We start from the raw sequence: 25074 nt of genomic DNA, 5'->3' as shown, positions 1-25074 counted from the left end.
CCATCATGAACAAATTTGAAAATAAACATTCAAGGATTCTATAAAAGACTAGTAGCGGTGGTAAATCATTTATGACTGTTCCAACTTGAACCTTGGTAAGTGAATTTATACTTTTTATTTAACGTGCTGATGTGTGTTATATACATAACATGCTGTGGAACTGTGTTCTTTTCAACAACACTTAATTCTTCTGAATATGAATTTCCTATTGGACTTGCGCAACTGTAAAAAAATAGTTAAACCCAGCCAGCTGAATGGGAGTATAGTAGTTTGTAGAAGCCTGGGTTATCCATGAAAAGAGACACTTTGTACAGTGAATTTATGTAGTTAGCAAATAGATAAAAGAACATGGTATCTGAAACTTGGGCCTTTGCCCCCTCATTATTGTTGGCTTTATCCAGAATTCTATGAGTACAGAACTTGAGCTTTTTCATCCATTACTTGTAAAATGTGTGGCTTTTGGCAAATTGTTGTGGATTGCAGTAATTGAAAAATGACATGCATGAGTTTCAGACTTTGTATCCTTCAAAAAAATGCTTGATAATGCAAAGCTGTTTTATTCTAGTAACTTTTTAAATATACAAGCTAAACATTTAAAATCTGTCCTTTATTTCTGTGTCTTTGTCTCTAATTTGAGCTAAGAAGCTGAGAGGGTGGGGGTGTGCGTAATGGGTTTCATTGTATACTTTTGACAGCAGTGAGCTGAGATACATTTTTGGCCTACTATTCTCAAGTAGATATCTGAGGTTTACAGTTTTGAAAAATGCTGTAACTGGTGTGTGTGTGTGTGTGTGTAAATACTTGGTTCCATCAACCCCAACAGTACTTATGCTATAAAGGAAGGAGAGAATTGATTGTAGTAAGCAGGAACATCATCCTATGAGCCATGTTCTTTGGGCATGATCCTTGGTTACCTTGTTTTGTTGACTGTTTTATTTGGCTATGAATAAAATGGACAGGAAAAGGTCTAAGAGTTTAATGTTCTTCTGCCACAGTTTTGAGAGAATCAACTCTTTCTGTTGGTAGGATTGCATCTTTGCTACTGGAGGTCTTCGCTGCTTTTTCATGGCCAGGTTTGGAGCATACACACAATATGTCCTTTCAATTAACATCTCCTGCTATGGAATATCAATCCGCTTATTTATTTTTGCTTTCATAAAATTAATACAGTCTGTTCCTTCCAGTTTCCTCTGGTACTGCAGAAAATCTCAGGTTTTCATTACACGTTCTCTCCTCTAATTCTATCATTTTTTTGAAACATCTCTCAAACTCACCCAGCCTTTTTTTCATTTTCACCTCTGATTTTTGCAGTTTTATTAGCTCATCTTCTCCCATTTTTTCCAGCATTTTGTTACTTGAGTTAATATACTCATTCAGTGTTTTATTGGACTTATTTTTTTCCTCCAGATATATGGAAGTCATGTCTTGCACAAAAGCTGGGGCTTCAGATGCTTTTTGCTGACCAGCTGCAGGATTCTTCCCAACTAGTGTTTCCTTCTCACCCTTAGTAGTTATTTTCTTTCATGTTCTCTAAATTTCATCTTTGCTTGTATCCAGGCAGTGCACTTACCACCTAGTAACTGAAATTTACCCAGAAAGACAAATTCACTGTCTCTCTTTCTAAGTTTCTGTTTTCATATTAAGAGAGCTGAAATTAAGCTATTACTCAGTGTGCAGCCATCTTGGAAGTCTCTACTAGTTTAATGTTAATATTTTTTAACCGTGAATACATTTTTAATAAATCTTGTTTTGCAGACACGAGTGTGATATGCACTGTGTTGGACTGCAACTGTCTGTCTGGTACTTAATGCAAATGAGTAAGGCTATGATCTGCTTCTGTAGTAGAGGGTTTGATTCCCCCAGCCTTCATTTATCTACTTTGTGACTCTGACCAAGTCACTTCACCAGACCGCACTCCTAGGCTTCCCCTGTAAAGGAACATTTGCATCTTCAAACCTCAGACATCAGTGATGCCCTCAAGTCCAAATATGTGATAATCTTACTGCACTCACTGAAGAGATGTTACATCTTATCTCTGCAATTCTTTGCACAATCAAACTGTCTTACTTAGATATTAATGGCATACACATCTTAGAGTCCCCAGTCATTGCTTAAAAACTAGTTCATGACATCAGACAAGCTTGCAGTGGGAAAGCCTGTGGCCTAAATAATATTTTTAATGAAATTTATAAATTGTTAAGAGACCTGTTAAAGTGTGCACGGGCAAATCTCTTTTAACATGTGCAAAATAGAGGTGGTGCCCCCAGCTCACATAAACCCTACCTTATTACAGTCTTACCAAACCTTGGTGAAGATTAACATCATTTAGTAATTACTGCTCTACATCATTAATTAATACTGTAGTAAAGATTTACTCTAAGATTTTGGTGCAAGTTGTTCAGTCCTTCCTACCCTAATTAATTACCGCATCTCAAGCAGGTTTCATTAATGAAATGTGCAGTTGTGACAACTATTGCACTCTTACAAATCTACTCTGTGGAGCTCGTTTTGATATCAAATCATCTGCCATGATCTTTGCTGATTTTGAAAAAGCTTTTGATTTCACTGATTTAGATCATTATTGGACCATAATGATGACATGGGAATTTCCTCCAGCATTCATCACATGACAGGTGATTCACAGTATCCTTTGTACCTCGGTGCTAACATCTGGAATTATATTGTTCTGCTTCCTCCAAAAAAAGAATGTATGTCAGGGATGCCCACTGTACCCTTTTCTGTTCTTTCTGGCTATCAACCCCGTCTCCCATTTGTTTAAATGACTTCCAAACCTGTAGAGCTAAGCACACTTGCAGGAAAAAGTTATGATATTAATTTTTACAGATGACTGTTATTAACAAATACCAAGAATAAAGATGTTTTTACTGAATATGGTATAGGATTTCTTCACTGTTGCAGGATTATGGGTCACTACCTCTAAACCAGAATTCTTCCTTGCTAACAACGTGGTAAGAGAGCTGCAGCCCAATTCCCCTCATCTACCTTTTTGTTGGTGTCAAGCACCACCTAGATAACTAGGACTCTACATTCATCCACCATTCTTTATATGTTAGATATGGACTACAGTTGTTTTAGGAGCACCTTATTTTTCAGGTTCATAGATGGCACTGTCTGCATTTTTCTTTACTAAGTAGGATACATGCATTAAAAATGATAATGTGACCACATATTTTATGTATCCCATCACATTTCTAACCCTCATGTATATCTAGGATAAAGGATTTCAGAAACCTACAGTTTAGTTTATCTAAGATGTGAAGCAGATGAAGGTAAGTATTTTACCCACCCTCAAAAATTAAAGAGGGCTGGGTTTGTTTGCACTGAGAGCCTGTGTGCAAGCATTTATCTTACATCAGACACTACTTAGTAACTGTGCCAACCTCAGAATGTAATCAAAGTTGGTAGCAGATGTCTTAGAAGGCACTTTCCACAATACAAGCCACTGATGTCATGTTCACCACCCCCTGAGACTGATAAAATGACATATGCTCTCCTGTGTTAGTAAGGCACTGAATGCACTAAGAAAATCTACTGGTCTCGCTTATATTTGGGGATCATCTCCCTTTACCGAATAATAATCAGACTCTTAATGGATAGCAAGCCACTTGTGTGGGAGGAATAATTGTCAAGTTTATGATCTGCTGGTCTTCAAAAACCATTATTACTTTAACTCTATGTTTATATCTTTGACTTGCATATGCAGGATTATTTTGAAGGAAGTTAATGGCTGACTTCAGCTTGTAAGGTGAAGTTTATTCCATGATCTTGGCATGTATTGTGTAATACATCACCCACTTTCTCATTACTGATTCTTATTTTTAGTATTAAGTTTAAAGGGGTGTATTAGCCCCCCCCAACAGTGCACTTCAGGCCCAGACTTTTAAGCAGAACTGGATCAGACACTACCTTATAGAGGGGTCGCATCTCAGTAACAGAATATAATGACAATTGTTCCAAAAACCTTTATGATTGTTCAAGTTTTCTAGCCCTGTGATTTTTCTAGTAAGGAATCTTTTTACGCTGTTAAGTTCATTCATGTAGCTTGTACAAGGGCTACGAAAGACAGCGTTGGGCTCAATATCGGGAGGTATAAAGTGGTATGGTGTTCTATCTGGAGTAAATAGACATTGTGTTGAATTAGGTGGGTTAATGAATTTGCTTTATAGACTGACAGATACACAATGACTGAAGTTTAAGTTATTATTTACTATTGCATCTACCTCTTTAATTGTAAGCTGATTGCTTTGCTCTTAACTGATTGCTTTTGGGTGAATTGTTTCTTATCCACTGACATGGGTTCTTTTTTCTTTGTTTTTGTCCAGTCATTGATGAAAAACATTTTAAGCTGAAATGAGTCAGAGGCATTGTTTGTTCACAAAGTCGTTATTTTACTTTATTTTGTATGTAAGAGAGTAATAGGTTTTTCAGTATGAAGCTGACCTTCTTGGGGTTTGAGTTAGAAGTACCAGTCTGATTTTATTTTCAGGGCTTATTTGAAAGCTTTTACAAATGTATATGTGTGTGCGTGTGTAGGTATGTATGCATATGTGAATATGTGCATGTATAGGTATGTAAAGGTAACTTGCATACGTGATGGATGAGCATTAGATTCCATCAATTAGGCTTTACAGTATGTTACTCATTTGCATACACTAACTCTCTCATAGTGGTTTATAGGTTCATAGGTTCATAGGTAGGTACTAGGCTATCAGCCCAAGGGCCTAAGTAAGGCTAGCCAACAAGGTTCCTTGGCTTACACCGCCCAAGAAAGTTAATTCCCTGTGCCCCTGTCGAGCAGACCCACAGAAGTGATCCCCGGGGTGTATTTCCTATAGGTTCATAGGTAGGTACTAGGCTTTTTTATACCCTTATAACTAATATTAGACTTGTTTTAGTACCACGTTATTGTACTATTTAAAAAGTGACACAAAGGTCTTGTTTCTGCAAATTGAGGAATTAAGCAAACGTGTTTTTGTGAATGATTGTGACCTTAAAACTAGCAAGTGGGAATTTTCTTGCAGCTGCTGCTTCTTTTTTAAGAATCAATCAGACCAGTAGCCTCTTTTTGTCTCTTCACAGGAATTCTATTATTGTGTAAAGGGAGAAAAGCGCACTGGTATTTTAAAGTCGGCTGTCATGTCCCAGGAACATTTTTAAGAGACTGGCATAAAAATCATTCAGTTGATTCCAGATGAAATAGTTGCGGCTACAACTGGCTGAATGAACAGCTTCATGATTGCATTGATGTACAGGGTTAAAGCAATTCATTCATTAGTACAATGAAATTAAATCATCCCTTTCTCAAATCATTTTATGTCATATTACATTAATTATTATTAAGATAGGTGGAGAGGGCCAATGTAGATGGGAAGAGTATGAACGTCTTGGGGAAAGAAGCAGTATTTCCTGAAATTAATAATTCCCCTAACCAGTCAAAGGATCATACAGAGCCACTTAGAGGTGCCACGGCATTCTTTGTGGAACATTAATAACTGTCTGAATCTACTGACTGTGGTCATCTGTAGACATAATGCAGAATATCATGTACTGACAGATTTAGAAATCTCACAAGGTAGGTACAGTGATAATTAATTAATCATATTCTCCTTAGAAGAAGAAAAACAAGCAGTCCCAGGGTCATAAATAGCCTTCAGTCCCAGTTTTGTTTGACAGCCAGACTACCAAATATCTGGTAGAAACCCATAAACTATCGCAGCTGCTGAAGATCAAAGAAGCCACGTCGGCTATGGTTGAGCAGCAGGTAATTTGAATAGAGAAGTGAGAATCGCGAGCAGATCATGTTACTGGACATGGCTTGTAGTCATGCATTCTGCACTTTTGCAAACAGCAGGAACGATCATTTTCCAGCTTCAGTTTTACTAACGTTATTCTAATTTGAAGAAATGTTTCATGTGAGGATGTTTAACAAACAGCACCGTGTAGCACCTAAATGCACTAATAAATGCAGCTGCACCATTCCTAATAATTATTTTCACAAGCTTCTTGCAATTATGTGGAAAGCAATCAGCAGAGACATATATTTTCAAGTTCTTTTGCACTGCTGTATTATCTGGCAGACAAGCTCAAGCTTAGTTTTGTTATACTGCTTTTGTGTCCAAGCCTCATAACAAATAAATATGCATAAATAATAACAAATGCATAACAGCTAAAGCAAGCAGTAGACAATAGATGAGTGCTGGTACTAAAAGCAATGTTAATCAGATAATGCTAAAATTCAATTAATTGTATGCCAAAGTAAATAAGGGGCTTTTAAGGGGCCTCTTTCAAGTCTAACAACACAGAGATTCTCTCAACCCCTGGGGCAACAGGTTACAGAGCTCTCTAGTGAAATATTGGGACTCGAGATGCCGATTCCCAAAACATTAAAAAAAAATAGAAAATACGGTCAATATATATATATTTACAAGATCACCATACTTCAGAGAAAAGGAAAGATCAATTTCAGATTTAGTTTTTGGAAATCTGAATTTTCTGTCTTTCAGTCTCCACATTATGGGACTTGGTATTGCGACTTCCAACATTTCAAATGGTTACTGGTTCCAGAGAGGTGCAACCTAATAACTGAAAAAATGGATAATGTAGGTCTTTAACTGCACCCTGGTATCTCAGTCAACCCTAAGAAAAAGAATTATAGTGGTCTAACAGGACAGTAGGGAACCAAGAACTACCTAAGATTTGCAACCTGCATCTAGAGATTTTGTTAAAGTAGCATATAGGAAAAGCTGCTGGCAAGATGCATATAATGTGTAGACAAATGTTCATGGCACAACTCTTCATCAGTGGATTGAAATGAAAGCATGAACACTTTAACAGTGAAGTTCAGTGTATCCTTGCTGCAGTCCCTTCCAGAAATAGTGAGAAATGCTTAGAATCAGATGCATGTATTTGATTGGTGATAATCAGCATTGTCACCTCACAGAAGTTGATTCTCCAGTTATATTATTGGCTGGAGTGCCTTCTATTTTGTGTCAGTGTGTCCTAGTTTTTGCTGGGTGCTCTGGCTTCCTGTCAGTGATGTGCAGACCTTCCAAATTGTCCAAAGTTATGTGTGAGGCCTCTGAGAGAGTAGTGAAGGAATGTGAGAATGTGTTTGTCTGTGTGTGTGTGTGTGTGTGTGTGTGTGTGTGTGTGTGTGTGTGTGTGTGTGTGTGTGTGTGCGCCCATCCTTGGATCTACTGGCATTTGTGGTAATCCTTTCTAAATTCCAGCCATCATGCTCCTATATATTTTATCCTTTTTTCTCTCTGTTTTTTAGTACATCTGAGCAGTTAAACTTCATTTACTACAAAGACATCTGGCATCACTAATTGCCAAGATTCAAATTTCAAACTTCACTTTGATCTGCTCTCTAGGTGACTTTCTTTACACCCATTTCTTGAACACCTACCAAATTGGTTATGATCAGAGTTCCAGTCATAATTGTTTATGTTATACACTTTTCAATGCTATTATTACTTAGAGTTGCACTGCTGAATAGATGTCAGTACCACAGAATTATATTGGGAAAACCTTCTGACAACTTTAAATGCTGCAATATGGTTTGTGTTCATGCAAGCAAGTGCATGTGTACACACACACACACACACCCACACACACACACACGCTTGCACCCATACACATATGGCAGAGTGAAAGTGTCCAACAGCTTTTAAAACTGTTGGTTGATGAGAAATGCCCTTCACTTCTAACCATTGTCTTTGCATCAGTGCTGCAAGCTGTAGATTATCTGTGCTCCTATGCATTTTTTTTCTCTTTAACTGGTGCTATGTTGGGGCAGTTAAAACTCCCTATATATTATACGGAATTGTGATTGAGTCACCTGTCATGACTTTAGATTATGTACTCTTGAAATTGATTTTAAGAAATTCACCTCTTGAGATTTGCTTTTGAAGCAGATTTCAATCAATTTCTCAAACATGCAACAAACCTTTTGTAAGAGGCTAGCTGCTCATAATGACACCTTATCTCTTTAGTGAGTCAGGGGAAAACATTTTATAACTCCCTTAATGTTGAAAATGTAATTTAATCCCAGAGGTAATTTATACCCAAAAGTCAGTTGCTAATGTGTCTAGCTTTTCCAAGGTCTGCCACTAGGACACTACTGGAAGATGCCAGTTTGTACAAACTAATATGTGCCTATATAGTGCATTTGGGGACTGTTTTTATACAGTGGTGTATACAGCTTCATATCAGTTTCCTAACTTTTTACTAGATTTAGCCTATATAAAAGGCATCACACCAAATGCACTTATCCATATAGATGAATGAGGGAGAATTTCAATTCTAATGGTTCTGACTTCTGTAAGACTTATCATGATATGATTCCCAATGAAGTTAAGGGTGCTACTCATAAATCTGCACTGCTGTCAGTAGCTGAAAGAATAAGTATCCCATTGCTTTTCAGAAAGACCATTGAGTTTTGCCTTAAATGGTTTTCTTTCCAAAACAGTTTTTCCATTATGTCTCCTTGTTTAAGAATATATAGGTTCTTGACCTGTAACATTCTGTGTTGCCTTTGTATGACCTTTCAACTGACTTTTAAGATGTTCTCAATCTCTTAGTAATTTGAAAGTACATATAATACCCATTTTATGTTAGTGTACTTCATGTCCTGTTCATTAATGAATGAATGATTGAATGAATGAATGAATTAATTAATTAATTTTATTTGGCATTTGTTGAGCGGGAAAGTCCAACTGAGCCAGAGCCCTTTTTCAGCGGAGACCCAGGGACAAAAGCTCCATGAAAGTACAAAGTACATTTTACAAAAACAAAAATACATAGTTTCATACATAATTTTAATTACATTTTCAACATACATTGCTTAAAACAGAGTTTACATTACATTTTCTAAAATATATTGCATACAGAGTGTAGAAGATTTTTTTAGGATACTTTGCTATGTAAGTATAGGAGGAACACAGGAGGAGAGTGGAGGTTAAAGAGGTTAAGTGAGGGAGAGTTAAGGGGGAGTCTGTGAGAGCAGTAGGTGGCAGTAGGAAGAGCAAGAAAGAAGTGTAAGTAGAGGTAAGAAAGAGCAATTCTTTGGAGTAGAGGTGAGAGGGCCAGTGATGGGTTAGGAGTCATCAAGGTTAGTATTAACTTTCAGCAAGATAGTGATATTCAGGGTGAGTTTTACAGTGGCAGGTACAGGAGTTTTGGAGGTGTTCTTTGAGTGCTTTTTTGAATTCCAGTGTGTGGGATATTGTACATATGGCCAGGGGGAGTTTGTTCCAGTTAAGGACAGGGCAGTGACTGTATACATTTTGACCTATAGATTGTTTAGGTTTGTATATGTCTAAAAGTAGTTGATTGAAGCTCCTGAGGTTTCTAGCTGGTATATGGAGAGAGATCAGAGAGGAGATGTTAGGGCAGCAGGGTGGCTTATTTAGGATGTTGTGAATGATAATCAGTTGTGTGGATAGAAGTTGGTGTGGGAATTCTAACCAATTTAGAGCCCTGAGGGAGTGGCAGTGATGAAAGAGATAGGTTTGGTTTGTTGCAAACCTGGCAATATTGTTGTTGGTGATTTCAAGTTTTCCTAATAGGCTTGTTTGCAAGTTGGTAAGGATTTGCGAGCTATACAGAAGACTGGGTAGGAGTTAGGTATGAGCAAGGGCAGTACAAATGTCTTTTGTAAGGAATTTTTTTATTTCTGTAGAGAAGACCTAGTTTTTGATGTTTTTTTTTATACAATGTTGAACATGTAGGTCGAATTTTAGTTGATCTTCTATTATGGTTCCAAGACGCTTTGTGTGGGTTTCGACATTGATGGGATTGTTGTTAAGTGAAGTTATGGTGAAGTTGGGTTTCTGGTGGTTGAGTGATTTTTGGAGCAGTAGCAGGAGTTTGGTCTATTTGGGATTCAGAATTAGTTGGTTATTGGTTAGCCATTTTTCTACAAAGTCGAAGGCGTTTTGGATGAGATTGTGCAGGTCAGAAAGGGTATTGGAGGTAGAGATGATGATAGAGTCATCTACTTATTGAATGAGGGTAGACTGTGGACAGGATGTAAAGAGAAGATGAGTGAAGATGTTGAATAAAAGTGGATCAACTATTGAGCCTTGGGGGATACCCATCTTGGTGGGGAGGAAGGGAAAGAGTGTTGACAGATTTATTTATTTTACATTTGTTTACCTGCAGAATGTCTGACTGGGCAGGGCTGCCAGTTTTCAGTGGAGGCCCGGTGAGAAAAGCTCCATACAGTAATAATACAGTACAAAGAAACAGTAGTAAATACAGCATAAAATACAATGATGAAAATAGACAGTAAGTAGAGGTTGGATATACACTAGTGCACAGTTATAATGAACAGAGTAACACAGACAATATGAGATTACAACAGTAACATCAATTGTACAATATTTTGTACTTAGATTTATACAAATAGTTACGACAATACATTTAGTAAAAATAGTGTTGAGACTCTTGATTAGTTTATTCTTTTGGTAAATATAGGCAAGTGTCTGTGTTCAGTGGTGAATATATATGATGGTTGCATCAGTAGGCACAGAATGATGCACAGTAGACTGTAAGACTATGCAACACTTGTTGTCGGTTTTTAGGATCTAGCAGTACTGAAAAAGAGAGCTTAGATGAGAGAGAATAGGTGTGTGTAAGAGGGTTGGTAGTTTTTACCCAGGGCTAGTGCAGGAACAAGTCCATGAGTTGGATAAATGTAACTTAAGAAGGATCTTAAAGTCATGTGTGTTTTCTAGTGACCGGATTTCTACAGGAAGTGTATTCCATGTTTTTGTGACAATACTAACATAGAGGGAGTCCCCAGAGTTATATTTGCTTTTAGTAATGTCAACTAGTGATTTGTTTGTACTTCTTAGTGGACGATTGCTGGCACAATGGTGTAGTAGCCCATGTAGGGCTGTTTTTTTGTGGGTGATAGAGGATTTGGTGGGCTATAGTAAGTTGGTGGAAAGCTAGTAGGATTGGTAATTCTGGCCAGGATAGTTTTTTTTAAGGGATTGGCAATGACGGGATCTGCATGATGATCACCTTTGTTTAGGTTGGTTAGTATTGGGGAGCATACAGTAATGTGGAGAGTAGGTGGGTTCTTGCAATTGTGACTTTACTTTCAGAAGTTGGGTAATTTTTGCATCTATAGAGGATGCCTTAGCTTTTTGTGAACCTTTGTGATGGTTAGAGCTACATGTTTGTTGAAATTCATATTGTGATCTATGATTACTCCTAGTAGTTTAGTTTGGACAATGGGTGTGATGGGTGTTTTGTTGGAGGATGTTATTTTAAATAATGGAATTGGGGTGAAATAACATTAGCTGGGTTTTTAGGGTTAAGTATTAGTTGTGAGTCAGAAAGCCATTTTTCTATTGCTGAAAAGCATTCTTGGTGATTTGTTGTAGTTGTTGGAGTGATGGAGCAGAGCATATTAGGGTGGAATCATCTGCATATTGGACCAGGTTGGTGTGGAGGGTAGCCTTGTGTAGGTTGCTGGTGAATATGGTGAAGAGAAGGGGTCCAAAGATGGATCCCTGTAAAATACCTAAGTTTACAGGGAGAATGGGGTGATAAGGTGTTTTCCCATTTTACTGCTTATTGACGGTTTGAGAGATAGTCATTGAACCATGATAATGTGAAGCAGTGAAGTTTGGGTTCTGAGAGTGTGGTTAGTAGTTTGGAATGGGAAACCAAGTCAAAGACTTTGGAGAGGTCTAAGAATATGGAAGAAACAAGATTACCTTTGTTTTGTTCGTGATTTATGGTATTGGAGAAACTGATGAGGACTGTAGTGGTACTATGATTTGGATGGAATCCATGTTGCATTTCAGCCTGGATATTATTAGCTTGTAAATAGTTTAGTATTTGGGAGTGAATGCATTTCTCAAGGATTTTGGAAAGGGGGAATAGTATGGCAATTGGATGGTAGTTAAGTCAGTAGAATTGCCACCCTTGTGTACTGGTATTATGTGAGAGATTTTCCAGAGGGATGGTATATGTTGTTCCGCCATTGACCTGTTTATTAGTATGAATATGGGATAAGACATTGCTTTGGCAGCAATCTTGAAGAATTCACCTGGGAGTCTATCAGCCACAAGGGTAGTGGGCTTTAGTTTTGTCACATATTTATATATTGCATTGGTTGGGACTGGTTGTAGGGAGTAACCATTTTAGTCAAAGATTGGTGTTTGGGGGGTTGTTTGAGTTGTAGGGGAGCTGTTATTAATCAGATTTTGAATGGAGTTGGTAAAGTATTCATTAAATTGTTTTGCAGTGTTGCTAGAGAATATGTCAATATTAGGCAAAGGGATAGTTGTTTTCCCTGGCTGTAGTATTTTATTTATGGCTGCCCAAAATTTTTGAGGGTTTGTTTTGTGTTTGGCCGGTACCTGAGAGTAGTGGTTTCACTATTCAATTCTTATTTGTTTTTTGGACTTGTTTCTTAGCTTAAGGTATTTGCCTGTTTTGGGTCATTTTGTTTTGCCTCCATGTTTCCCATGCCTTATCTCTCTGTTCTTTTGAGTTGCCAGGTATTTTTGGTAAGCCAGGGGGCATAGCTGGATCTTATTGTTCTAGTAGGGGCAAGCTGATCGAGTATGATTAGGAAAGTAGAGTTGAAGTAATCAACTGCTTTGTCCAGGGGGAGGTTTGACAGGAGTGTCCAGTTACAATGATTTAAAGCAGTTATGAGGTCCTGGGATTTGAAATTTCTTGTATAGCATATTTGTTATAAAGAGGATGTTTTTGTGGGTTTAATGTGGTGCCATAGGATGAAAGTAGGTTGGTGGTCACTAAGACTGCTAGGTAGTGTCATAGGGCTGAGTAAAAGATGACCACCACAAATGAAAAATGTACAAAATATGACCAGCCAGTGAATCCAACACAGATTTATTGTAGAAATCTCTGTCTCTGACGTCTCGGCCCCAAAAAAGCCTTCAAGGAGTAAAGAGCACCATAGACTGATTGGTGAGAATCCAGGCTAGAATGGATTTTTTCTTGGAGGATTTATCAGTTCTGGTAGGGGTTTGGATTAGTTGAGTAAAGCCATGTAGGTTTATGTGAGTGGTGGGGAGGGCAGAGATACACATGGGCCAGTTGATATTAAAATCTCCTCGTATGAGTGTTTCTTGGGGGAGGGTCTGGGATGAAAAGTAGAGTATAGCTTCTAGCATGTCAGTATTGTTGCCGGGGGAATATATGTGCCAGTTATGTTCAGTTGTTTTTGAGCTTTGAGTTTTATTTTGTTGAATAGGGTCTCTGCATTATTAAATGTAGGGGGGATTATGCTTATAATGTCTATTGTAAGGTTGCTTTTGTATAATATGATGATATCACCACCCAGTTTGTTTATGCTGTCTTTTCTGAGTAGATTATTCTCTTGGGGAAGTAAGTCATTGTCATTAATATGTGGCTTGAGCCAGGTTTCTGTGAGGAGGACTATATTAGAGGAGTATAGGGACAGGGTTGCATGCAGTTCCTCTATTTTGTTGACTATGCTTCTTATGTTGATGTTAAGTATTAGATGGTCTGTTTTATTCCTCTGAGTGTTTACTGTAGATGTGGGTTGGAGAGGAAAGGTTATGGGATTGATTCCTGGACCAGGATTTGGGTGAATGTCAGCGCTGATTAACAGCTGAGATGCAGTATGGACAATGGCTTTTAAGTATTTAGTTATGCATAGGTGGAATTGTAGGGAAAAGCATTTTTTGGTTCAATACTGGGGGGGGGGCTGAGTGGGGCTAACTGTATGTGAGGAATTTTGATGGATCTTGGTGAAGCAGGTAAGAGTGTTGAGTCTTGTTTTGGGAGGGCTTAGTCGGTGGGTGATCGAGTTATTAGGTAAGAAATAGTATTAGAATGGTATGAGGTGGTGTTGGCAGTAATAGAGAGTGTTATAATTATCAGTATGTGTAATGCTATTGTATTTTGCATCATTCATTTGTAGCCCTATTGTAGGGAGGTTGGACTATATGTAGTTATAATGTAGTTTTATTTAAAAAATACATGGTTATAGAATTGGTGGAGTTTGTTGTACTCAGTTGTACGTTGTCCTTTTGTTTGTGTTTAGGTGGAATGTGGGTGATGGAATAGGTAGCTGTAGTAATAAATGTATACTTTGGGGTTGTAGGGGGTTGTGCTGGTTATTATAAGTGGAGGAAGTGACATTGCTAGTGGAAGCTAGGGAGGTGTGAATTGATTGGATGGGAGAAAGAAGGGGTGCAGCTTACTTAGGTATAAATGTAATAAAAGAGCAGGTGGGTGGGAATGGAGCTAGGGTAGGGGATTGGAGAGAGCCCAAATGTAGTGAGGGTGAACTGAGCAGGCAAGCGCAAGTGCCCAGCATGCACAAGAAAAATAAAACTATCAGCTGTTTCTGATTTGAAAGCAGACAACCTTGTAAGGTACACTTTTACCCTCTAGGGCAGTAAGTATCCCAGTAGAATAGTGTAGACACTCTTTCTTCTAGTCACTATTACCTAAACGGAGTAAATAGTTGATGCAGTAATAGCTATTGACTAGGAAATTAGCTTATAGGTAGACTGGGTGAGGGAGTCTGTAAGTATAGCAAATGGGGGTGGGGGGAGGCCACTGGCATCCCTGATGGTGTGCTCACTAAGTTAAATACAATAGCTCGATACTGAAGAATATATCTGCATTATGCTTTACACATAATAGGTAGTAAATGCTAGGTAAGTTCCCTTAATAATTATAAAGGACCCGTTCGCACAGTTGACTCAGTAACTACTGTTTCTGGTGAGGTGAGCGGTTGGGAAATGAGGCTAGCAGGGGAAGAATTGGTGAGTATGCTGTGTCACTATGATGGTCAGCAACAGGGAAATCTAAATATTATTAGATTGTTATAACATATTGTATAACAATAGATTGTTGTCTGTCTGAGAGGTAGTTAGAGAACCAGTTGAGGGATTGAGATGTTAAGGTCAGAGAGTTTAGAAAGGAGTTTGGCATGGAAGACTGTGTCAAAGGCTTTAGAGAGATTGAGGAAGAGTCAGGAAGCAAATTTGTTGTCATCTCTAGCCAGTGATACAGTGTGGGTAAAGGAGATGAGAGCAGTCAAGGTACTGTGGTTGGGACAGAAGCCAAGTAGGGCAGGGGTGAGAAGGTTATTCTGGAGTAGGTAGTTCAGTATTTGTGTGTGTACACACCTTTCTAGTATTTTTGAGAGTATAACGATAGGTCAGTAGTTAGTTCAGTGGAATTACCACCTTTGTCAATAGGTATGGTATAGAAATTTTTCCAAAGTGAGGGGACAGTGGATTCAGATATTGAGCAATTTATGAGGTTGAAGATGGGGGTGAGCAATGGAGTTTGCAGCTAGCTTAAGGTAAAGTATAAGAAGTTTGTCAGCAGAGGGAAAGCAGGGTTTGAGTGATATAAGAGATCTTTGATGTAGTTAGTGGCTACAGGTTTGAAGGTAAAAGAGTTGTTTGGGTTAGTTGTGGTGTGGGGGTGTAAGTGGAGTTAGGAGAGTTGGATGTTGGTATAAATTTGCTTATGGAGTCTATGAAGTAGGAATTTAAAGTGGTAGCTGTTTCGAGGTGGATGTTGCTAGGACAGGGGTTAGGTGTTGAGGGGATTCCAGGATGGAGGATTTGATTGATACAGTCCCAGAACTTTTTAGGGTTTTTGTTATGTGCAGTCTGTGTATTAAGGTAGAATTTTTTCTTGTTGATGTTAACTTGTTTTTTAACCAGGTTTGGAAGTTCTTTAAATGATTGTAGGTGGGAGGGTGATTTCGTTTTTATCCAGAGTTTCCAGACATTATCTCGTTTGTGCATATATACTAATAGCCATTAGTTGCCTGAAACCTTCCTTTGTATTATAATGGGTCCAAGGTAACAGAACAAGTTTAAAGACATATCTTATAAGATGAAAAGAATTTGTAGTAGTGACAGCGACTCAGGTTCTTCTGTAAGTGAACCAGTTCACTGTAACCTGAGCAGTCTTGCCTGGAAAAGGAATCGTATACCATAAGACTTGCAGAAGTTAACCTACCAAGACAGAACACGTCTGGTTTATCGATGACTATTTGGTAAAAATCAGTTTCTCTGTTTCCATGTTTTATGTTTCACACAGATTTGCTTCTTTCCGCAAGTGAGTATACCTTCAGTATTAAATTTATAATTACTTCCACGACTTTGATACAGTAACAATATCCCACTTACCATGTATAACAGAAATAACTACTTTACTTAACTTTGTGAAATGTTGCAGTCTAACAAGAATAAACTGCTACACGACATTAAGTTGGTTATTCATTCGTGCAGTTCCTAACTTTGTAATTGTATAGCTGCTGACCATGTAAGCATTATACAATACTACTGTGGAAATCCTTATATGGAAGTTAGTAAATCTGCATAAATGCAAAGGTAGCATAACAGTAACTTTAGAAACCACTAAGTGAAGTGCCAGAGGTAAACAGTGCATGAAAAATGCATAAAAACTTGCTTAGTCGGCTGTGCCAGGAATGAAAAGGTAAGTAAAGTTTGTTATATTTTCAAGCAGTATCCATATATTTCTATAACGTCTTGTACACTTACTGAAAAGAAAACAGCACTGGAATATAATAACGTTAAGGTTCTGTATGACCATGTACAACCTCAGTTTATCAAATAATGGATATTTATTTACTGATTAATTGGACTTTTTTGCTTGTTTAAATCTCACTGGTAAGGTGACCTTTTTAGGGAAAGATCCAAAGAGTTATGTTTTAGACTGCATACTTACACATACATTTTCAGAAAATGCACATGGCACACACGTAGAATTTCTAGTACAGGCAGCATAAAGGTTTCAGTGTTAGCACAAGCTGTTTGTTAACTTGTCAGAGTAAGTGCAACACAATAACCACTTGCTGTTCTAGTGTTACTGTAAGAGTAAGTATAGTGCAGGATCTGTTTAGAAAATACTGTTAAAAGCACAGCCATAATTTAGCTTGTGGGCTACCACTCAATGACTACCTAGAATTGAATAAAAATACACACAGTGTACCAAACATTTAGGATAACCTCTTGGATGTACAAAATGGTGACTGTATACTGCTGAGGAAGCTCAATAAAAGAGTTGTGATAGGAATAGGGGGGGGGGTGAGACAGTGGTGGTAAGGGTCTGGATAGGAAATACTCCTCAATAGTTCTGTAATGGCTATCATCTATGAAGGTTAAATGGAGGAGGAGAGATGGAGGGGTGAGTGACACAGAAGAAAGAGGAAGAGAGGCTGGAGAAATATATAAAGAACTGGTAAGGAGGATAGATGGACAGAAAAGAACCAGACTGACTGAATCAGAGGAATGTTGGGGAAAGCTCTGGGTATTCTGACAATAATCCATGTCAAATATTGAAATTTCAGACCAGTATGCAACATACCTAATGGACTGACTTGGTTCTGTTACCGGCACATTTTTAATTCTCATTGTTATGTTGTCAGTTCTCATTGATTACAGAATCAGTAGACTTCATTTTGCTAATGAAATGTAGATAAGTATGTATGTACCTACAAGGTTTTTTTTTCGGAGCAAGGCTGAGATGATTAAATTAGGCAGTTGCCTGAGATGCCAGTAGTTTGGAGAAATACATTTTTTGGAGTAGCAACAAACTGTACAAGTACTCTCTGTGAAGTATCACCAGTCTCAAATTCGTATAAGAAACTGTGGGAAAAACACAAAGGCTGCGCCCGAGTCAGGAGTAAATGCAACTTTCCACTGTAGGGATGTGGTACAAATACTCATCCTGATACTTCATATAGACCCCTTTTACAACCAAAAAATATATGTCAGACATAATACTGACTGACAGCATTATTTCATATTTCCAATCATAGTTCAAACAACTCAAAGTGAGACATAGGTATGACTTATAAGCTTTGTGTTGTTCTGCAAAGCCGCCTCTTTTAGGAATGGTATAATGAAGTGTTTTACTGTACAACTGTTTTATCAGAGACTCGAGTAACGGATATATGTTAGGAACTGTGTTACACATGCACTAGGCACACTAAGGCAACATATTTTAGCTAATGAAGTTTCTGATTTCTTCTTGCCATTTTAGGGCACAACTAATAGGATGTCTTTATCTGCAGGTACATGGGTGCTATGGGATCTCAGGTGATGTGTAACAATGTTCCTGGATTAGTGACCCGACAGCGGCAGCTGTGTCAGCAGTTCCCAGATGTGATGCTGTCCGTAGGAACTGGCATTAAGGAATGGATAAGGGAATGTCAACACCAGTTTCGCCATCATCGATGGAATTGTAAAATATTTGACAGGGATCACAGTCTCTTTGGCAAAGCTATGCTTCACAGTAAGATTGTAATTACTGCATGCAGAATCATGTAAAACATCAGTTTATGGCCTTTTTCATTTTTTTCTGTTTTTACAGGAACATTTTATTTTTTCATATACATAAACACTAAAAGTGCAAAACTGTGTGGCATTCAAATAATGTACTTTTGCTTAAAGTTTTTCTATACAAATACAATCTCTGGTGACTGTTGGTTAGCTTTGTTTGCAATGAAACATTTTATAGAATTTACCCATTATCTGAAATGTAATCTCTGCATAAGCACAAAACCTAAATTTTGTAGTATGTCTAACCAAAAAAAAAAAAAAAAAGAGAGAGAGCAGAAGTTAGCTGGTAAATGTTGACAAATTTATTGTAATGGAAGAGATTGTTAATATTGCTTTCTTATTATTATCTGTGCGCTGGAGTCTTAAACATTACAATGAGGTGCATGTTCAGGCACTGCAGTCCTAACATGGTGCTTCTGCATGAAGATATGAATCACCACGGTGGGCTCTCTCCATATCTTTGGTGCATGCTAATGAGGCAGTACTGGGCACAAACATGTGCCAGTTAGCCATGTGCTCTCCTTCTGGGAACTGCCTTTGGGAAATCATCTACATGCCACGTACATTAGCATGGACTCTGCTTGTATCTCTCATCAGTAAATATGGTCAGAAGTCCATGTTCATCCATTGTGGCAGGGGTAGGTACTAGGGAGTTTAGCGGTAAGGTAGACATAGGAGGTGTGGGAGTATATGTGGAAGTGCGTATCAACCTGAGAGGTAGCAGTACAGGTGTCGTGAGGGGGTTAGGTCAGATGTGTGTATGCATATGTGTATGTGTGTGTGTGTGTGTGTGTGTGTGTGTGTGTGCGGGGGGGGGGGGTTGAGAATGGGAGCTCTCATACCTGCATGGTTCCCTACACTATTAAGCAACTCCTGCAACATTTTCTGGTGGGGGGACCACTAGATACCAGGGATTAGCCTCACTTCTCATGCTTTAACAGCACTTAATGAGGTCTGGGGGAAGTAATAGTCACCAGAGGTAACCTATACTTCTCATACCTTAACGGCACGGATTAAGGATGAAACACTAGACACCAAGGATAATGTTTATGTACTGACAGATATGACGGGTAGTTCTAATGTCTTGCATTGATGACTGACTAAAATTGTTCATTATTTATAAAGGCAGGAAAAGGAGACATCAGGGATGTTTCAGACAACACACGGGCAGGTATGGGGTCTGTGGTGTGTGTGTGTGTGTGTGTGTGTGTGTGTGTGTGTGTGTGTGTGTGTGTGTGTGTGTGTGTGTGTGTGTGTATGACTCTGTGTTGTGTGTAGAAGAATGAATGAGGGGGCAGGTGACCCTTGCTTACAAAATGCAGCCAGCAACACTGCTAACTACTGCAGCAAATGCTGACCTGCACTCTAGTTATCCTCAGTTCAGAGGCATGCAGACTAGCCTGTAATGGCATCTTTCCTCATTGCAGCTAATGTCTCTTCTCTGAATCACAAATCTCCACATAGCAAAAACAGGGCCTTTTTACTGCATAGATCTTTCTGAATCATTGGGTGTGCATTGTGCAGGCTCAGCTGTACTACCCGCTGTGGAAACTGTAATTCTGCATTTTTATCACCAATAATACTCAAACTCTCATCATAGATTCCCCCAATCTTACCACTATAGTAAAGTGAGTTAAGTTTGAGGTGCTACTGAGGTTTATCTTATAGAAATGGTTCTGATTATCTAGTCTCAGCTTATTTACTGTGTTACTCTGAAGAAATCATTCAACCAGACCGGTGATTCGAGGTCGTACCTGAAAAGTTACAAGTGTGCTTAGTATGTCTTCTGTGTTTCACGATCATACATTGTGTTTTATGTTGTTTTTGCATAGTCTGTTTCATGATCATACCTTGATGTCTTATGTTGTTTTTCTATAGTCTGTTTCATGGTGATACCTCAGATGTCTTATGTCGTTTTTGTATAGTCTGTTTCATGATCATACCTTAGATGTCTTAATGTTGTTTTTGTATAGTCTGTTTCATGGTGATACCTCAGATGTCTTATGTCGTTTTTGTATAGTCTGTTTCATGATGATACCTCATATGTCTTATGTTGTTTTTGTATAGTCTGTTTCATGATGATACCTCATATGTCTTATGTTGTTTTTCTAGTCTGTTTCATGATCATACCTTAGATGTCTTATGTTGTTTTTGTATAGTCTGTTTCATGATGATACCTCATATGTCTTATGTTGTTTTTCTATAGTCTGTTTCATGATCATACCTTACATGTCTTATGTTGTTTTTGTATAGTCTGTTTCATGATGATACCTCATATGTCTTATGTTGTTTTTCTATAGTCTGTTTCATGATCATACCTTAGATGTCTTATGTTGCTTTTCTATAGTCTGTTTCATGATCATACCTCATGTATCTTATGTTATTTTTGTATAGTTTGTATCATGATCATACTTGAGATGTCTTATGTTGTTTTTGTATACTCTGTTTCATGATCATACCTCATATGTCTTATGTTGTTTATGTAAAGTCATTTAGTATATCTGATTCTTAGTGAAGGTGAAGACTATAGCACAGTAGCCTCGTCTGTCAAAAGCTGCTTCCTTATGTTATCCTACTTAGGCCCCGCCATTACTTTTTAATTTTTGTGTTTGATTTTTCCCAACCCAGTGTCTTCCCCAGCGAATCCTTAATTTGTTTTACATGGATGAAGCATTACTTTTGCAATGCACAGCCTTACTTCTCAAAAATGTAAATACCATGGAATATGGCTTTGTCCTTTGTCCTTTCACTCAGGAACTTGACACATCCGATAATAAAGTTTTCTCACAAATAAAATGCATGTGACATCCGAATGACACCTCCAGGTGCATCTGCAGTTAACTCCTCCTGACGCCTCTAGGCATCAAATATTGCTTGTTAATATTTGCAGCAATAATTCCAAAACCATGCTATGTACAAGGATTTAAAAGATTTCATCTTAAAGCTTACACAATGGCAAGCTCAACTGCATTAATATTTGGCCTCTTTAGTGCAGGTTAATAGATATTAACTGTTGTTTTCATTATGTTAATTTGTATAGATATAACTTTTACATTTTTTCAAATATCTCAACAACTAAGTAACAGAGAGACTCCATAGCCTCATATGAAAGCTCTCAGCTAGATGAATAAAATGCTGCTGACAGTATGTGTGTAACTTGAGCGGTTGCTGAGATATTTTAAGTTGTTTAAAAATATTACAAATGTAATAGTTACTGTGTTTACTGTGTCTAATAAAATTCAGTTTAAGACCTAGAACCTAAACAATACTATCACTATAAAAATAGTTTGTGCTGAAGAGTTTGCCATTTATACTTCTTTTATAACCCCTTTGGTTCCAGAAATATGAAAATTTGTTTGAAATGGGAGGACATAATTTGATTCTGTCAAAAGGCTTAGGCTCCACCTATTGGAAGTTACAGTGCAAACTTCCTGAGCTCCTTTGGATTTAAATCTTTTGTAGTGGCTATCACAGCTGGGGGGCTCCCACATATGGACTATTCCCTTCAGACTGTTTCAGCTCCATCTGTAACTCTGTTCAAACATTTCATAGACTCATAGGTTCATAGGTTCATACTAGGCTATCTGCCCAAGGGCATTTATAAGCCTAGCCCATAGTTATGTGGCTTTCGCCACCCCTTTAGATTGAATAAAAACTATGCCTATCATTTTGCTGTGCCTCTGTCAAGCAGTGACACTGAAGTAATCCCTGGGGTATATCTGCAATCTCCCATCCATTGGTCAAGATTCCTCTTGAACAAGGCCAGAGAGGTGCTCTGCCTCACATGTACCGGGATTTTGTTCCACAGCATAGGGAGTCTCTGGGTGATGAATCTGTCCCTCCAGCACGTTCTATTTATAACCGTGTCAAGGTTTAAGTCTCCGCCCTTGTGGTTCTGAGGGATCTAGATTTTTTGAGGTGAAGCATATTCATCAAATCTGGGTTTGACATGGCCTTATATGTCAGGCACAGGTCACCTCTGAGCAAGCGGTATGAGACTGAATAGAGCTGGAGTTCTTTCAGTCGGGCAGCATAAGACATATTTTTGAGACCCTTTATCCTTTTGGTGAGGAACTTTTGGGGCCTTTCAAGCTGCAGCAGGTGTCTGGTCAGATACATTCCGAACGGGGCATTGTACTCAATCATAGGTCTAATGAGTGATGAGTACAGGGGGACGATGACCTCCTTTGATCTAGATGTGAATCCCTTCATGATCAGATGGGTGATATAGAAGGTTTTCCTAACTACTTTAGCAACATGAGTGTCAAACGAAAGGCTACTGTCAACCTGGGTCCCCAGATCTCTGATGACTTTTTCTGTGCTCAGTGGATTGCCACCTATATGGTAGCTAGGGGTAACCTTGTTTTTCCCGAAGGGTATGACTATGCATTTTTTGGCGTTTAACTTCAGGCCATGGCTCTGGCACCAGTTATCCGTTTCTGTGAAGCCCTTCTGGAGGATATCTGTGTCAGATGTGTTTTCGACTATGGCACCCAGTTTGCAGTCATCTGCAAACTTTGTCAGCCATAACCCTCCTGTGTTTGCTTGTACTTCAGAAAAGTAGATGCCGAACAAGAGTGGACCCAGGACTGAGCCCTGTGGGACACCACTTGTGACAGGCTTTGAGTCTGACATGGCTCCAGCAACTCTGACCCTGTGGGTTCTGTCACTTAGCCAGTTTGCAACCCATCTTGTGATGTATGGGTTTACATTCAAGCTGATGAGTTTTTCGATGATACCTGAGTGGGGTATTGTGTCGAAGGCCTTTGCCAGGTCGAGGTAGGCTGTATGGACTGCCTTTCCCTCATCAATGGCCTTGGTGACTGTCTCGAAAAAGTCAACCAAGTTTAAGAGGCAGGATCTGCCTTTGACAAAGCCAAACTGGGTTGGATCCAAAGTCTGCAAGTTCCCTATGTCTTTATTTATGAGTTCCATTATGATCCTCTCCATGACTTTGCAGATAAGGCTTGTCAAGCTAATGGGGCGGTAATTTCCAGGGTCTGTGGAGGCACCGCCCTTATGAAGTGGGACCACAGTCGCCGGCGCCACTCCTTGGGTACATATCCTGAGGTGAGGCTAAGATTAAACAGCTGTCCTAACTGTGGGTTTAATTCCTCGTTGAGTTCATGAAGCACACAGCCGGGGACACCATCCGGTCCCATGGATGCTGTGATTTTTGCCTAAGTGAGGGGAGTTCTCACCTGGGCGTTGGAGATGTTTGGGGGCTACAATCCTCTGGAATAGAAATCTCTCCTTTTGGGGGAGGGGAGAAGTTTGCACTGAACCTGTCAGCCAGTATGTTGGCAATGTGTGTAGGTTCAGTAATTTTCACATCATTTTGAACTAATTCTGAGCATATCTGGGAGTTTCCTCCTAGGTTTCTAACATAGCTAAAGAAGGCCTTATGATTCTCTTTAGAGTCCTTGGCGATTTTTCTCTCAAAATTTGCCTTGGATGATTTTATGAGAGCTCTTAGTTTTTACTTATAATGATCAAAGGTGTCTTACCTTTCAAGGATTTTGCTCTATCTTGTAGTAGCTTCCTCCTTTTGTTGTAGAGCTTGTTTATGGCTGGGGTCCACCAGACTGGACGCTTGCCTTTGGTACAGAGAGTCTTAGTTTTGTTTGGGATTGCCTGATCCATGCAGTCCTGTAGGTGCTGGTAGAAGGCATTTGTAAGTGATTCAGCGGTTTGAGTAATGTTTACCACTGGCTCAGGGGCCTTAAAGGAGACCACACTAGTTTTTAGAAGTGTGAAATCGGCTTTTGAGAAGTTTTTCACTGTGGTCTTTTTTGTTTCAGGTGGGGGCGGGATGAGGACCTCCAGCGAGATTAGTTTATGATCTGATCTCACCAGTGAGGGGTTTACTTCCGGTGTTGAACATTTTCTAAATAATACTTGCCACTCTGTTGATCTACCTTGCTGTACTATTCTACAAAGGAGATTTAGTATTCTCAGACATCTCTCATGGTATTTTCCTTTCCAAGCCGTCCAATTAGGCAATCCATCTCCTGGACCAAGATCAGCAGAGGGGATAATGAATTACCAGTTATGGAACTCATGACCCTGTTATACTCATGCAGAGGAAAATGCATCTGACTAATGGTGTATTAATGCAGCCTATCACTTATACTTGAGACTCTAAACATATGTACTTTGAACTTTGTGTATTGCCAGGGCCATTGCTAAAAATAAGTTTGTCTGGATAAATCTGAACAGTCATCAAAAGAATGAATGGAAAAATAAATAAATGAATACATAAATAAATAAATAATGCTACATTCTCCTCTTTGGGAAGTATTATCCGGAGACTATTACCCATGTTCTAGGTGTAATCTACTTAACTCACTGTCAACATTTCGCCCCTTTAGGTTGCATGACACTTCCATTTATTCCTGCATTTTCTTCAGTATCACGCAGTATAAACACAACTTGTCAACAACGGACACCTCCTAGGTCACCACACGTGTTCTATGTAGCTTAATAGGACTTAGAAAAATATGGGGGCATTTTTGTCATGCTTTGGGGGGGGGGAGGCAAACATTAAACTCAACTTGTAAATCTAGCCTTCTTTATTGCGCAAAACAAAACTAATGACTTCCCAGTCCGGCACATATAAACACAAATAAATAGCCACCGTGCATAATAAGGCTGTCTTGCATGTCCAGTCAAACAGCACATCACTAGAGGCTACAGAGAG

The 25074-nt window shown here is 38.8% G+C and overlaps 1 protein-coding gene across 1 annotated transcript in view; it reads left to right on the top strand.

Annotated features, from left to right (window-relative positions):
* The window catches only part of WNT2 (Wnt family member 2), a 316960-nt gene that overhangs the window by 52972 nt on the left and 238914 nt on the right, over positions 1-25074 (top strand). The window contains exon 2 of the mRNA XM_044088715.1: positions 18107-18327. Coding sequence (XP_043944650.1) covers positions 18107-18327 — 221 coding nt within the window. The remainder of the gene's footprint in view (positions 1-18106; positions 18328-25074) is intronic.

The sequence above is a fragment of the Protopterus annectens genome, chromosome 11.part0, assembly GCF_019279795.1.
Source record: "Protopterus annectens isolate FY-2018-M chromosome 11.part0, PAN1.0, whole genome shotgun sequence".
Lineage (NCBI taxonomy): Eukaryota > Metazoa > Chordata > Ceratodontiformes > Protopteridae > Protopterus > Protopterus annectens.
The sequence above is the reverse complement of the archived record's forward strand: the minus strand, read 5'-3'. Positions and strand labels throughout refer to the sequence as shown.